Raw genomic sequence first — 16,168 nt, 5'->3', positions numbered from 1 at the left:
AAAACATTTTCCTTGATTATTCTATTTCTTTTAGGATATAGATCACACTGATCCAGATAGATGGTGTGAGTACATCATGTACCGTGGACTAATAAGGTTAGTTGCAATATTTTGGCCTCAATGTTGTGACATGTTTTCTGATAAGAATGAAGAATAAGTACTTTGCTCATGAATCTGTAGTTTCACAGAATCTTCACAAATGGCAGGAAGCCATATGGCCCATTGAGTCTGCACATGGATCTCAGAGCATTTTACCCAGTCTCACTCTCCTGCCTTATCCCCCTAACCTTGCACATTCTTTCCTTTCAGTTAGCAGTTGAATACCCCGATCAAATTTGTCTCCATCACCCTCTCTGGAAGTTTATTCCAGACTCCAAACACCCTTTGGGTGAAGGTTTTTTCCTTGCATCACTTCTGTGCCCTCTAATTCTTCATGCTGTCAAGTCGGAACAGTTTCTCACGATTTGTCTGTCCCTACCTCTCAAGTTCTTGAATACCTCTATCAAGTCTCCATTCAGCCTTATTTTCTCCAAGGAAAACAATCCTAACCTCTCCAATCTGTCCTCATGGTTTGAGTTCTTTATCTCTAGAATTATCCATGTGAATCTCCTCTATACGGTCTCCACTGCCTTCACATCCTTCCTCAAGTATGGCGCCCAAAACTGGAAGCAGTGCTCCAGATGAGACCTAATTAATATTTTATACAAGTTCAACATGGCTTCCTTACTCTCGCACTTAATGTCCTATTAATAAAGCCTAAGATCTGCCCTGCCACCTTCAATGACTTATGTACAGATACACCGAGGTCCCTCTATTCCTGCACCTCTTTTAGAATTTCTCATTTTATTTTATACTTTCTCTCCTTACTGTTCCTGCCAAAATTAATGACCTCACACTTCTCTGCATTGAACTTCACCTGCAACTTATCTGCCCATTCCACCAACATGTCTGTCCTTTTGAAATTCAAGATTATCCTCATCACAGTTGACAAGGATTTTAACATTGACCCTGGGAACTCCAGGAAAAACCTCCCTCCAATTTGAAAAACAACCAAATGGCTGTTTGTTGTCAGCTAAGTTCCTACCAAGTGCCAACTTTCCCTTTTATTCCATACATCACATCAACAGCATTGCCCTCATCAACCTTCTCTGTTACCTCCTCAAAAACAACAGCAAATTAGTCAAACATGATTTTCCCTTGATGAATCCATGCTGGCTTTTCTTAATTATCCTGCACTTGTCTAAGTGACTATTGATTTTGTCCCAGACTACAGTTTCCAGAAATTTCCCTACCACTGAAGTGAAGCCGATTGGCCTGTAGTTGCGAGCTTTATTATTAAGTATTTGTTAGTTGTTGGCATAATTTTAAAAAAATCTTTGTCCAACAATCTACCCGGAGAACAAAGTGTGTCTGTTGCATATGTCATGTGTTACAATCTGTTTGCAGCTGCATTTCCATGTAGGAGACATGTGCAGTGACCAACAACAAAATGGCAAAATACAACCCTGAACATTTCAAAATCGTTTCAAAATCATGACTAAAACATTTTGTGAAAATGGATTAAAGCTTCATTCAGAATTTATTTTAACAAATGTTTAAGACATAAATTATTTATGTTAGCAATGAGTTAGAATTCTGTGATAACAAAGTTTGTTTGCTATACATGTTAGGATACTGTTGAAGTATTTTCCCCATACTTTCCCAAAGTAATGTTTTGCTCCATCACAAGTTCTATTTGCATGAAGTGTCTGTGAAATTGCAACGAAGGGAATAAATAGTAAAATCGGCACACTGTTCACATTTATTCCTGTTGGGTCTGTAAGTTACTCAGAGAGATTCCTGCTTTGCTTTCCAACGTTGGCAGAAGTGCAACATGAAAAGCTTTCTTTGAGGGTGGCACGATTGCACAGTGGTTAGCACTACTGCCTCACGGTGCTGAGGATCCTGGTTTAATCCCGGCCTCTAGCCACCATGTCTGCGTGGGTCTCACCCCCCCAACCCAAAAAGATGTGCAGAGTAGGTGGATTGGCAATGTTAAATTGTCCCTTCATGGGAAAAAAATAATTGGGTATTCCAAATTTTGTAAAAAGGAATAGTTTTCTTAACCCCCACCATACTTCCAATTAAATTACAATGGTGGATTAGGAGAAACTCAAGGAAATTCCAAATCTGCTTCCTATCCAAATAAAAGTTTGCGTTAGATCCATGCAAGTGGCCAGTGGAGTATACAATCACGGGAGTCCCGAGAAGGATTCAAACAGTAAGGTTTATTCAACAAGCCAAAGCAAAGCCGCACAGTGACAGGGAGTACATAGAGTCCCAGCCAGGACCATCTGAAGATAACAGTTTCCTTCCTGGTCAGCTTTATCGGTGGGTTTTAACCAGCCCCGCTGTTAACCAGATCTCTGCGCCTCAGCGGGGGATCTCATACTCTGCGAGCCACATGGGGAGATCAATCGGGTCATCCCCGTGGGTCTCATGGGGATTATTATATCCCCCCCCCCTCATGAAGCCCGCAAGCACCTCTGTTGTAGAGGGTGGAGGAGGCCTCCTTCTTTGCTTTGCCCGTGGTTGCGCTTCCATCGATTGTGGGGCTGGGTTGGGGGGGGGCCATGTAACGCATTCGGGAGCGCTGCTTCTCCCTGATCGAACTGTCGTCAGTAACTATGGATGCTTGTGGATGATCCATGTCTGACCCTGAGACATCCTTGTGCATCTCTGTGTCCTGGCCTCTGGGGACTGTTGCCCCTTGGCTCTTGGTGATGAGCAGGAGGAATGGAGGGCTGACTCAATAAGCAGGGCCGGTCCTGGTACGGGCTCCCTGCATTTAAGGTGATCCATGTGCTTTCACACTATCCGCTCCCGTGTTTTCACCATGTACGACTCCGATCCAGTCCTTTCCACTATGGTACCTGGTGTCCACCGGGAATCATCTCGGTGGATTCTATGAGGTTACAGTCATATACGATGCCCCCTGGCTGAAAGCATCTGTCCTGCATCCATCTGAAGTGGTGTTGTTTCTGGAGATCCTGTCTCCTCTCCACTTTCCTGCCAATACTGAACAAAAGACACAACTTCTTGATGGTAGCCCTTGAAGTGGTGGATGGCATTCGATAGATGTCCAACCATTTTGAGTGGGTATCCACTATTAGCAGGAACATCGAGCCTCGAAGAGGTCCGGCTAAGTCAGCATGCAGCCATACGTAGGATCAGCCTGGCCATCTCAGGGGTGAAGGGGTGCTGCTGATGGAAGCTTTTGACACTCCTGACACACGGTGCATTGATGCATAAAGTCCTGGCCACTATACGAAGCTCCTGGCATCTTCATCGTGGACACTCCTGGGTGGCCATTGCGCTGGTCCTGCAATAGAGTCTTTCTGCCTTTTCTCAAGAGCATACCCCAGGCTCGCAAAAGGAGAATGCCATCCTTCACACTAAACTCTTGTTGTTTAGTCCTGAAAACCCACAGCTCCTCAGGCGTCTTCACTGCAGGACGATATGGTGTAAATTCATTAAGGTCGGGTCCTTTTTGCATCCACTCACGAATCTGTGAGCCTGTGACTCGCAAGGTGTCCATAGAATCTAAGGCCGATATGACGTTGTCTGCCACTGGTGGAGACAGGGGGTGCGTCGGCAATGGGAGTCGGTTCAAAGCATCCGTGTTCGCAGTTTGCGCATGAGGCACTCTCAATTACGACGCAAAAGCGAGGTCAGTAATCAAAGGCTTTAATAAACAGAGAACAGGACAGCATCCAAGAGAAGTGTGCTCGCAAAATGGAGTCTCATCTTATATCCTGTTTCCAGGGGGCGTAGCCAGAGGCGGAGTCCCCCAGGGTTCCAAGCCTCTTAAAGGGGCAAGGTATTAAAGGTAAATACCGATCATCACATTCACCCCCTGTTTAAAAAAAAGCACATAGTCCGTCGGGGGTGAAGTGTTTTAAATTATAAGTTCAGTCATTGTGGTGGTCTGATCGTCCGTGCTGACTTTCGCTGCTCTGGTGGTGGCGCCGTGGATGCGGTCGGTTCCGATGGTGGTCTATCCGGGAGCACTGTTGACTGAGCCTTTGCCCACCCTGGAGAGGGGGGGGGTATCAGGAGTGATTAGGGTGGTCGGTGCCGGCTGGGGGGCAGGGGGCGCTATGGGGGGGGGCGCTGTCGAAGTCGGCGGTCGGTGCGGGGCCGGGAGCGTCGGTAGAAGGGGGGGGGTCGGTGGGGAAAAAGTCGGGGGCGGTGGGAGAGTCGGTGGGGTCGGTGGGAGAGCCAGCGGGTGCCAGGTCTCGCAGGGAGACAGTATCCTGCCTGCCGTTGGGGTGCTCGACGTAGGCATGTTGAGGGTTTGCGTGCAGCAGGTGGACCCTCTCGACTATTGGATCCGTTTTATGGCTCCTCACGTGCCTCCGGAGTAGGACTGGACACGGAGTCGTCAGCCAGGGTGGAAGCGAGACCCCAGAGATGGACTTCCTGGGGAAGACAAACAAACGATTGTGAGGGGTCTCGTTCATGGCCGTACAGAGGAGCGACCTAATGGAGTGCAGGGCATCGGGTAGGACCTCCTGCCAGCGGGCGATAGGGAGACTCATTGACCGTAGGGCTAGGAGGACAGCCTTCCAAACTGTCGCGTTCTCCCTCTCCACTTGCCCGTTTCCCCGCGGGTTATAGCTCGTCGTTCTGCTAAGGCGATGCCCTTGCTGAGCAGGTAGCGACGCAGCTCATCGCTCATGAACGATGTACCCCGGTCGCTGTGAATATAAGCGGGGAAACCAAACAGTGTGAAGATGCTGTGCAGTGCCTTGATCACGGAGGCCGAGGTCATATCGGGGCAGGGGACCGCAAAAGGGAAGCGGGAGAATTCGTCGATGACGGTGAGGAAATAGATGTTGCGGTTGTTGGACGGGAGAGGCCCTTTGAAGTCCACGCTTAGTCGCTCAAAGGGCCCAGAGGCCTTTATCAAGCGGGCCCTGTCTGGTCGATAGAATTGCGGTTTGCATTCCGCACAGATCTGGTATGCCTTAGTCATGGCCTTGACCTCTCCTGTGGAGTAGGGTAGGTTGCGGGACTTGATGAAGTGGGCAAGCCGGGTGGCAGAGGTCATCGTGGCTGGATCTCAGACGGTCCAATTGCGCGTTGGCGCACGTGCCGCGAGACAGAGCATCTGGGGACTCGTTGAGCTTCGCCGGGCGATATTTAATATCGTACGTATAGGTGGAGAGCTCTATTCTCCACCTCACAATTTTGTCGTTCTTTATTTTGCCCCATTGTGCGTTATCGAACATAAAGGCGATCGACCGTTGGTCGGTGACGAGGGTGAACCTCCTACCAGCTAGGTAGTGCCTCCAGTGTCGCACGGCCTCCACTATGGCTTGTGCCTCCTTCTCGACTGCAGAGTGCCGAATTTCCGAGGCGTTGAGGGTTCGGGAGAAGACCGCTACCGGTCTGCCCGCTTGGTTGAGGGTAGCAACCAGGGCGACGTCTGATGCGTCGCTTTCTATTTGGAAGGGAATGGCTTCGTCCACCGCGTGCATGGCGGCCTTGATGATGCCGGCCTTGATACGGTCGAAAGCCGACTGGGCCTCATCCGTCAGTGGAAAAACCGTGGTCTTAATGAGTGGCCGGGCTTTGTCCGCATATCTGGGGACCCACTGGGCGTAATAGGAGAAGAGCCCCAAGAACCGTTTGAGTGCCTTGAGGCTACGGGGGAGGGGGAGTTCCTTAAGGGGACGCATGCGGTCGGGGTCCGGGCCTAGGACCCCGTTTTCCACGGCGTAGCCGAGGATGTCTAGCCGGGTTGTGTGGAACACGCATTTCTCTTTGTTGTACGTGAGGTTGAGGGCCCGGGCAGTCTGGAGGAACTTCCTCAGGTTTGCGTCGTGGTCCTGCTGGTCATGGCCGCAGATGGTGACGTTGTCCAAGTACGGGAAGGTCGCCCGTAAGCCGTACTGGTCCACCATTTGATCCATCGCCTCTGGAAAACAGAGACTCCGTTTGTAACACCAAAGGGGACCCTGAGGAAGTGAAACAGCCGACCGGCTGCTTCAAAAGCCGTGTAGGGGCGGTCCTCTGAGCGGATAGGGAGTTGATGATAGGCCGATTTGAGGTCAACCGTGGAGAATACCCGATACTGGGCGATTTGAGTCACCATTTCAGCTATGCGGGGAAGTGGGTAAGCATCGAGTTGTGTGAAGCGGTTTATTGTCTGGCTATAATCCACTACCATTCGTTGCTTTTCTCCGGAGCGGACTACCAATAATTGGGCCCTCCAAGGGCTGTTGCTGGCCTCTATGACCCCCTCTTTTAGTAGCCGCTGAACCTCTGACTTGATAAAAGTCATGTCTTGGGTACTGTACCGGCGACTCTTGGTGGCGATGGGCTTACAGTCGGGAGTGAGGTTCGCGAAGAGGCGTGGTGGCGCAACTTTGAGTGTCGCCAGGCTGCATACTGTGAGTGGGGGCAGGGGTCCGCCGAACTGCAGTGTCAGGCTCCGGTGGCTGCACTGAAAGTCCAGGCTGAGCAGCAGGGGGGCGCAGAGTTGAGGAAAGATGTAAAGTTTAAAACGGGAGTATTTCGCGCCTTGAATTGCGAGGTCAGTGACACAATACCCCGTGATTTGAACCAAATAGGACCCTGAGGCGAGAGCGATAGTTTGGGATGCGGGGTGGATGCGCAGGGAGCAGCGCCTCACTGTGTCTGGGTGGATATAGCTCTCCGTGCTCCCGGAGTCGAATAGGCAGGGAGTGTCGTGGCCGTTGATTCGCACCCGCATCATTGAGTTTCGCAGGTGTTTCGGCCGCGATTGATCGAGTGCGATCGCTCCTAGTTGCGGGCCGTCAGAGTCGAACTCACAAAATGGCCGCCCGGAGTCAAAAGATGGCCGCCGCCGCCGGTCGCACGTGTCGGGTTTCGAAGATGCCCGCCGCCAAGATGGCCGCTCCCATGACTCGCACGTGATCGATGACGCGTCGGAAGTGGGCGTGCCCGGCCGCAGCGCGGCCGCGTTGCGGGGTCTGCGAGGCCGGGAGTTTGATTTCTGGGCCTGATGAGGGTTTCATTTGTGGCCTTTGGGCCCAGCCAGGCAGACTTTCGCGAAGAGTCCTTTCTTCCCGCAGTCGTTGCAGATTGCAGATCGGGCCGGGCAACGCTGGCATGGGTGCTGGCCTTGCCTACAGAAATAGCATGGGGAGCCCCCGGAGTGAGTGGATCGTCGCGTGGCACAGGCCTGTAGCGTGGCCGAGTCTGGAGGGGATCGAGAGGGGTTCGTAAGGTCCGCGGAGTACGTACGGAGGTTACGGTGGGCCGTTTTGAGAGAAGAGGCGTGCGTTACCGTGCCTTGGAGATCCTTCGCCCCATCTTCTAGGAGCCGCTGCCGGATGTACGAGGACCTGATGCCAGACACAAGGGCGTCGCGGATATGTAAGTTCCTGTGTTCTTCTGCCGTCACTGCTTTGTGGTCGCAGTTCCTCGCGAGCGCGATGAGTCTTTCCACGAACTCGTCCAGCGTTTCCCTGGAACGCTGGCTGCAGGTTGAGAGCAAATGTCTGGCGTGTACCTCGTTAGTAGTTTTTAATGAAGCGTTTCTTCAATATTTCGATCGCCGTCTCATAGGTTGTAGCGGTTTCGATCATGGCGGAGAGTCGGTGGCTCACCCGGCCATGTAGTAAGCGCAGCTTGCGAGTGCTGTCGACATCAGTCATTGAGGAGTCCAGATAGTCCTCGAAGCACCGGAGCCAATGTTTAAAAATTTCCGGGGCTTCGGCGACCTGGCGTCCAGGTTGAGTTTCTCTGGTTTTAGAGCACTGTCCATCTTGATGTGTTCTGTTTATTAAATTGAGGCACTCTCAATTACGACGCGAAAGCGAGGTCAGTAATCAAAGGCTTTAATAAACAGAGAACAGGACAGCATCCAAGAGAAGTGAGCTCGCAAAATGGAGTCTCATCTTATATCCTGTTTCCAGGGGGCGTAGCCAGAGGCGGAGTCCCCCAGGGTTCCAAGCCTCTTGAAGGGGCAAGGTATTAAAGGTAAATACCGATCATCACAGCGCGCCTGGTCGATACTCAAAGACACACTCAAATGCCACCAATAGTAGTGCCCAATGTTGTATCTGGGCCGCTGCTATTGGCGGAATTGCCCTGTCCACCTTGAACAGGCCAAACAACAGCTTGTGGTCTGTTATGATCGTAAAGCGTCGCCCATAAACGCATTGGTGTAACTTCTTGGCTGCAAAGGTGACGGCCAGCCCTTCTTCATCTGATCGTATGTAAGTTATGCATCGGCCAAAGGCCTCAAAGTGTAGGCTATTGGCCTCTCTGTCCTATCATCGATCTGGTGGGACATAACTGCCCCAACGCCATATAGGGAGGCATCTCATGTGATCAAGAGTGGCATGGAAGGGTTATAGTGCATCAGAAGCCATGGAGGACGACGGTTTTGCTTCACCTTGGCAAATGCCTCTTGCAGCGCTCTCCATGTCCAGGTTTGGTGTTTTTAAGGAGTGCATGTAGCGGTGCTAGGATGGTTGCCAAGTTCGGGATGAATTTGCTGTAATAATGTGAGAGTCTGAGGGAGGATCATAGCCATCCTCAGACTTGGGAGCCTGTTTGATGGCCCATACCTTCTCCACCATCGAGTGCAAGCCATCCTTTCCAACCTGGTATCCGAGGTATGTGACCGCTTTGGTGCCTGGACCCAGTCTGTTGGGCTGCGACTGGCTGCAGAGGCTCTATCTGGACTGGCAACAGATTTTCCAGGATGGCCTGGGGAAAATAAAAGATGCTGTGGCCATATCTACGTAGTCTTAGAAGCCTAACCGAGGTATTTTAGGGCCCGCCCAGTTCCCTTTGTCTTGTTGGTGCCACCATCAATGGAAAATGGATGGACTGCTGCCCGTAGGCAACTAGAGTCATCATCATCATCATGTATTTGTCCAATTTAGATATGCTTAACCAGTGAGTAAAAACTCAAAGTTTTTACCTAGATATTACCTTTAATAGCAAGGAGAACAAAGGACAAACAAGTATAAAATCAACAATTTTTGAAAAATATTTTATTAAGGTATTAATTATAATTTTATTATAATTATAATTTTAGTATTATAATTTTAGTATAATAGTATTATAATTTTAACAAAATAAGCAACCACACCCCAAACCAACAACAAAGCCCAGCCAACATGGCTTACGTAAAGAACTCCCCAATCCCAATTACCCACCAACCTTTCCTCCACGGCTGACAGCTTAATTTTCCCCAAAGAAGTCGATAAACGGTTGCCACCTCCGGGCAAACCCTAGCATCGATCCCCTCAGGGCGAACTTGATCTTCAAGCCTAAGAAACCCATCCATGTCACTAACCCCCCCATCCCCCACCCCCTCCGACTTCAGGGGTTCCAAGTCCATCCATGTCAACAAAATCCGTCTCCGGGCTACCAGGGAGGCAAAGGCCAAGACATCGGCCTCTCTTGCCCCCTGAACTCCCAAGTCTTCGGACATAAATCTTTATTAAAACACACAATTAACCCATAAATTCACCCAAACTGTAAGATACGAGAAATACCCAAAATTCGGTTATACTACCGCAAAGATGGCTTGATTGAACTGTGGGTCTGATTCCCAAGTCACTCTGGTCCGTCATCACAAAGGTGGGTCTCACTGGCAGCTTCTTCCTTCCTTCCTGGTTGGTCTTCGGATGGTCAAGGTTACCTCCAATGTAGAGTCTTTGCTGCTGATGTGCCTTGGGTGCCTATTTTTATCCCCCCCTCCCTTTACACCCTTTTGCCATTTCCTCTGGCTTTCTGCCAATGAGGCCTTGTGACGGGGTGTCAGCACCCAATAGTCTGGTTGATGATCTGTTGATAGGACACCTGAACCCGCCCCAGGTGTCGATCTCCGATGGTGTGGTCTTCAGTTACCGCCTTACCAAATAAGGTAATGGCAGGAACTCTGGAGTCCAGGAGTCTGGCCCAATTTGGACTACAGACGATAGACCAGTGGATATCAATAGTGCGATGATCTCTTGATGGGCGATTGACAGGGCAAGTCCAGACATGCCCTGACAGGCTGTCTGAGTTTGTATATTCGAACTTGGCCAAGTCCGAATTCCCAGTTGGCTGGTTTAGCTCAGTGGGCTAGACAGCTTGTTTGTGATGCAGAACAAGGTCAGCAGTGTGGATTCAATTCCTGTACCAGTTTACCCAAACAGGTGCTGGAATGAAATGAAATGAAAATCGCTTATTGTCACAAGTAGGTTTCAAATGAAGTTACCGTGAAAAGCTGCTAGTCGGCACATTCCGCCGCCTGTTTGGGAAGGCTGGTATGAGAATTGAACCATGCTGCTGGCCTGCCTTGGTCTGCTTTAAAAGCCAGCTATTTAGCCCTGTGCTAAACCAGCCCCTATGATCTAAGGAGATGCAAGAAAGATGTCAAAAGACAGTACCGAATCCCAGGCTAGCCACGAGGACTCATGTCGACTATGACAAGGTCTGCAAGACATAACGGGCTACAAGATCAAGGCATGTAAAATTGCCGGCTCCAATGCACTCCTCTCTGATGAGCTCAACGTATTCTATGCACGCTTTGAGCAAGAGGTCAGCGAGAGCATGCCCTCCACCCAGAAGCTTCGGATGAACTTGTATCAGAGGTCGCCATTGCAGATGTCATAGCAACCTTTTTGATGGTCAACCCACGGAAACCCACTTGCCCGGACGAGCACTCAAGTCTTGCGTGGATCAGCTGGCGGGGGTATTCGCAGACATCAACCTCTCTTTACAACAATCTGAGGTACCTATATGCTCCAAGAAGACAACCATAATCCCTGTACCAAAGAAAAGCCAAGCAGCGTGCCTTCATGACTATCATCCAGTGGCTCTGACATCCATCATTATGAAGTGCTTCGAAAGGTTAGTCATGGCACAAATCAACTCCAGCCTCCTTGATTGCCTTGATCTACTACAGTTCACCTACCGGTGCAGCAGGCCCCTGGCCCTGCACTGATCCCTGGAACATCTAGATAACAAAGACACCTATGTCAGACTCCTATTTATTGACTACAGTTCAGCCTTCAACACCATTTTTCCTTAGAAAATCATCTCCAAGCTCCATAGCCTGGGCCTCGGCTCTTCCCTCTGCGACAGGATCCTGAACTTCCTTCCCACAGGCCACAATAAGAAAGGATAGGCAACCACACCTCCTCCACAATCATCCTCAACACCGGTGCCCCACAAGGTTGTGTCCTCAGTCCCCTACTATACTCATGACTGTGTGGCCAAATTCTCTTCCAACTCGATTTTCAAATTTGCTGATGACACCACCGTAGTGGGTCGGATCTCAAACAATGACGAGACAGAGTATAGGAATGAAATAGAGTATCTGGTGAACAGGTGCAACAACAATAATCTCTCTTTCAATGTCAACAAAACAAAGGAGATTGTCATCAACTTTAGAAAGCTAGTGGAAAACATGCCCCTGCTTACTCAGGGGCTGGTTTAACACAGGGCTAATTGCTGGCTTTGAAAGCAGACCAAGGCAGGCCAGCAGCACGGTTCAATTCCCGTACCAGCCTCCCCGAACAGGCGCTGGAATGTGGCGACTAGGGGCTTTTCACAGTAACTTCATTTGAAGCCTACTTGTGACAATATGCGATTTTCATTTTTTCATTTTCATCAATGGGAAAAAGTAGAAAGGGTCGAGAGCTTCAGGTTTTTAGGTGTCCAGATCACCAACAGCCTGTCCTGGTCCCCCCATGTCGACACTATAGTTAAGAAAGCCCACCAATTACTCTACTTTCTCAGAAGACTAAGGAAATTTGGCATGTCACCTAAGGCTCTCACCAACACTTACAGATGCACCATAAAAAGCATTCTTTCTGGTTGTATCACAGCTTGGTATGGAGCCTGCTCTGCCCAAGACCGCAGAAAACTACAAAAGGTTGTCAAAGTAGCTCAATCCGTCACGCAAACCAGCCTCCCGTCCATTGACTCTATCTATAATTCCCGCTGCCTCGGAAAGGCAGCCAGCATAATTAAGGACCCCACGCACCCCGGGCATACTCTCTTCCACCTTCTTCCATCGGGAAAAATATACAAAAGTTTGAGGTCACGTACCAACCGACTCAAGAACAGCTTCTTCCCTGCTGCCATCAGACTTTTGAATGGACCTACCTTGTATTAAGTTGATCTTTTCTCTACACCTTGCTATAACTGTAACATTATATTCTGCAGTCTCTCCTTCCCTGTATACGGTATGCATTGTTTGTACAGTATGCAAGAAACAATACTTTTCACTGTATACTGTACTAATACATGTGACAATAATAAATCAAATCAAAATACTTTTTCCCCCAGTCTGTGCATGAAATATCTCCAATTGTTTCTCCGACTCATTGATTTTGAGATCTGCATTGTCAAAAATTCTTTGAACTGTTTTTCTGCTGGGCCATCATGAACTGCAGAAACTCCTACACAGCGCTTTAACAATTCCAGCATGGCTAATCACTAAAAACTCAAGCTTCGGGTTGCTCCACAATGACACACAGTGGCCAGTGCCTGCAACTGCATTCAGTACATGCACTCATTCTCAGTTTAACTTATTCTACTCCGGCAACATTTCTCTCTGCCTTGGCTCCCTTAATGATTCTACTGCCTTGCTCCCATAATTTGGAGTCCTGAAACTCTTTCCCCTTATTCTGGCCGCTAGAAAACAAGTGACTTTTAGAGACTGGTAGAATATCAAAAAATAAGCTGATGAATGGATGGCTAGTTGGCTTCTGATAGGTGTGGATTGACTGGATGCCTGTTGCCTGTCTTGGCATCCAAGATATATATAACTTAGTGATGTCTTGGTGAGTGGTAAATTAGTTGTGAGCTTACTTTCTGGTGATAGCTGACCAGCCTGCTCCAGAAAAGTCCAATCTTGAGCCCAAGGTTTCAATCCATGATCTGAATCTGCCACCAGTGTATCCAAGTTTATGCTTTATTTTTTAGCCAAAAGATAGGAGATTTTTCCCTGACTTGAGGCTAATTAAAGCACTCAATTCCACTATCATCCAGATAAAGACAGCTAAAGCAGCACACACTGGGTATTAACTTCCTTTCAAGAAAAAGTCCCTACTACACTTGTTATTTTAACTTAATTTGTCTGTCAAGGTACCTGTGCAACAATGCACAAATATTACTGATTAACTCACTAGAAAATATTTACCTTTACCTTAGGTTGGGCTACGCCCGCATTTCTCATGGTGGTCTGAGTGATACAGAAGTCCAGTTGGCAAAGTTTCGGATTCCTGATGATCAAAATCATTATGAAGACAATGATGAAATTGAAACTGATCCTACAAATGTGCCTGAAGAAATTCACTTTAACCCCAGGTTAGTAGCAGGGAATATTGCATTGTGGTTAGCACATTGGGAGAGGTTGGCAGTGAAAGAAGAGGAATGTTTGATTGTGTAATGTAGTTGCCCTCCCTCCATGTGCTTAATATTATTTGTTTAAATTCCCCAGTAGGGCAAGAGATGGAACAGGAATGAATGAGGGAGCGTGGTGAGGAGATATTTCCCCAGGTTGCCCATCAGCTGGGGTATTGAGTGCAGGAGTTGGGAAATCATTTTGCAGCTATATAAAACCTTGGTTAGGCCGCCCTTGGAGTATTGCGTGCAGTTCTGGTCACCAAATTATCAGAAGGACATGGAAACTTTGGAGTGCAAAGAAGGTTCACCAGGATGTTGCCTGGTCTTGTGGGTGTTGGCTATGAGGAGAAGTCGAATAAACTAGGATTGTTTTCACTGGAAAGACGGAGACTGAGGGGAGACCTAATAGAGGTCTACAAAATTATGAGAGGCATAGACAGGATGGATAATCAGAGGCTTTTTCCAAGGGAGTAGTTACAACGGGGCACAGTTCAAGTTGAGAGGGGGAAAGTTTAAGGGGGATGTGTGGGGAAGTTTTTCACGCAGAGAGTGGTGGGTGCCTGGAATGTGCTGCCAGAGGAGTGGTGGTCACATTAGCAACATTTAAGAGGCATCTGGATGGGTACATGAATAGGGAGGAAATAGAGGGATACAGACTGAGTAAGGGCAGAAGGTGTTTTTTTTAGTTAGGGCATCATGATCGGCACAGGCTTGGAGGGCAGAAGGGCCTGTTCCTAGGCTGTACTTTTCTATGTTCTATTCCTGGGGTCAGAGAGGGGTGCCAGGCCAAAAGCATCATGGGGAAAAAAATAATGAGATTTGAGAGTTCTATCATGAGATCTTGAATGAGATTTAAGTTTATTTAAAAATTACATGTCTCACGCTAAATTCACCATGATAAATGCTCCTAGGTCTGTGGAAGAATAGTGGGCGAGATTCTCCCAAAACGGGAGAAATCGTAAAGCTGGCGTAAAACCCGGGCGGGTTTTACGGCAGCGCGCCCCTTCCCGACGGGGGACCGATTCTGGTCCCCGGTCGGGGCTAGCAGCCCGACGCCGTAGGCTCCGGCAAGACGGGCTTAACGAAAATCGTTAAGCCCGCTTGCCGGAGTTAGCGCCGGCTGACGCGTCATATGACGTCAGCCGCGCATGCGCAGTTTGGAAGACTCAAACCCGCGCATGCGCGGGTGACGTCATCGCGTTTTTGCGCGAAACCCGCGCATGCGCGGGCCGGGTTGCCCCTCAGCCGACCCGCGAATGGATACTGCGGGGCGGCGGAAGGACAAGTAGTGCGCGGGCATCGGGCCCGCTGCCCGCGATCGGTGCCCACCGATCGCGGGCCCATGGCACCCTTGGCACGGCCGTGGTACGGCCGTGCCAATTGGTGCCATGGTTATTAATAGCGAGTTTGTGATGCCGTTTTTACGAACGGCAAGACCAGGTGTGTTTGCCGTTCGTAAAAACGGCGGAAAGGGCTGGGACTTCGGCCCATCTAACAGCTGAGAATCGCTGCCGGCCGTAAAAAAACGGCGGCAGCGATTTGGGTCGGGACTTCGGCGGGGGGGGCGGGAGAATAGCGGGAGGGCGGCAAAAATGTCGGGAAGGCCCTCCCGCTATTCTCCCACCCGTCGTGGGGGGCGGAGAATTTCGCCCAGTATGCTTCAGCTGCACTGTTCCAGTCCAACAAGGGCAGGAAACTGGTACCTTAATATCTGTACCATTATGTCCTTTTGTCTAGTAATACCTAATATTGAATACTTGCTCCGATTAATTTTCATAACCAGTCATTATGACCACAGCAGATGTTAGTTGTTGAGCAAACCAAATCCCAGGGGGCAACTTGGTTTATGGACCATAACCTTTTTGGTATTCTGAAAACGAGGAGAAAAATACTGATATCAGCAAAGAATTACAGTAACACTTTTGGGATTTTAAATAGTAAAAGATGTATGAACAAAATGCAAGATTACAATAACATAGTTAAAATAATCTTACAAAATATACCCCAAAAGAAACGCACTTCGCCAGACCCACAAGTAACTGCCCTCCAGGCAACACTCCCTTATAGATGTTTAAATCCAGTAATATTATCCAAGGCAAATCTGCTGTTACTTTAGTACAGCTATCCCATACAACTTTTCATTTTCTTCTGCTCTGTTGTGGAAATCCAAGAATACTGAGAAACAAGACTGTTTTCTGAAACCCAAGACTTTTCTGGCTTCACTGATTCAAATTTCGCACAGAGCTGTTCCCAGGAGGTTTTCCCCACACAGCCAGCCCAAATCAGCTCAACGTCTTTCTGTAAATATCCTTTTTTCTCTTTCATCGTCAATCCCATTGTCCTCGGTGCCCCATTGAACTTAACTTTTCCAAAATTGAAAATCTTTCATATTTTTCCTATTGCCGCTCCTTTTGGGTCAAGTAAAATTGAATAACCTTCCCTTGTTTACTTATGAACCTGTTGCAAGTTGCAAAAGCATCAATCCCCTTTGAAATTTAACAGCTGAAAAAACCACTATCTCCTAATGCAAAACTTTAAACTACTTATTGACTTTTAAATTCACTTTACCCTAGCTTCAATACAAATGCATGTATTTGGTACCTTTACTCCTTTTCATCTCAATTCTCCCAGACAAGCTTTCTCCGTTAACCTTCCCTAACTTAATTAAATCATTACACACACATAGACACACACTTCATTACAGAATAACATAATATTCTCTAAAAATATTTTTAAAACATCCATCTGTACAATGGGAAATCTTTTTTCTAAATAA

General features: G+C 48.5%; 1 protein-coding gene across 2 annotated transcripts in view; it reads left to right on the top strand.

Moving 5' to 3' along the window:
* The window catches only part of LOC119962925 (PGAP2-interacting protein-like), a 154,330-nt gene that overhangs the window by 129,164 nt on the left and 8,998 nt on the right, over positions 1-16,168 (top strand). For both annotated transcript variants that reach the window (XM_038791202.1, XM_038791201.1), the window contains 2 exons: positions 35-96; positions 13,198-13,353. In XM_038791202.1, the coding sequence (XP_038647130.1) occupies positions 35-96; positions 13,198-13,353 (218 nt within the window). The remainder of the gene's footprint in view (positions 1-34; positions 97-13,197; positions 13,354-16,168) is intronic.

This window comes from Scyliorhinus canicula, chromosome 3, assembly GCF_902713615.1.
Source record: "Scyliorhinus canicula chromosome 3, sScyCan1.1, whole genome shotgun sequence".
Classification (NCBI taxonomy): Eukaryota; Metazoa; Chordata; class Chondrichthyes; order Carcharhiniformes; family Scyliorhinidae; genus Scyliorhinus; species Scyliorhinus canicula.
Note: the sequence above shows the minus strand (reverse complement) of the source record. Positions and strands in the feature narration are given on the sequence as shown.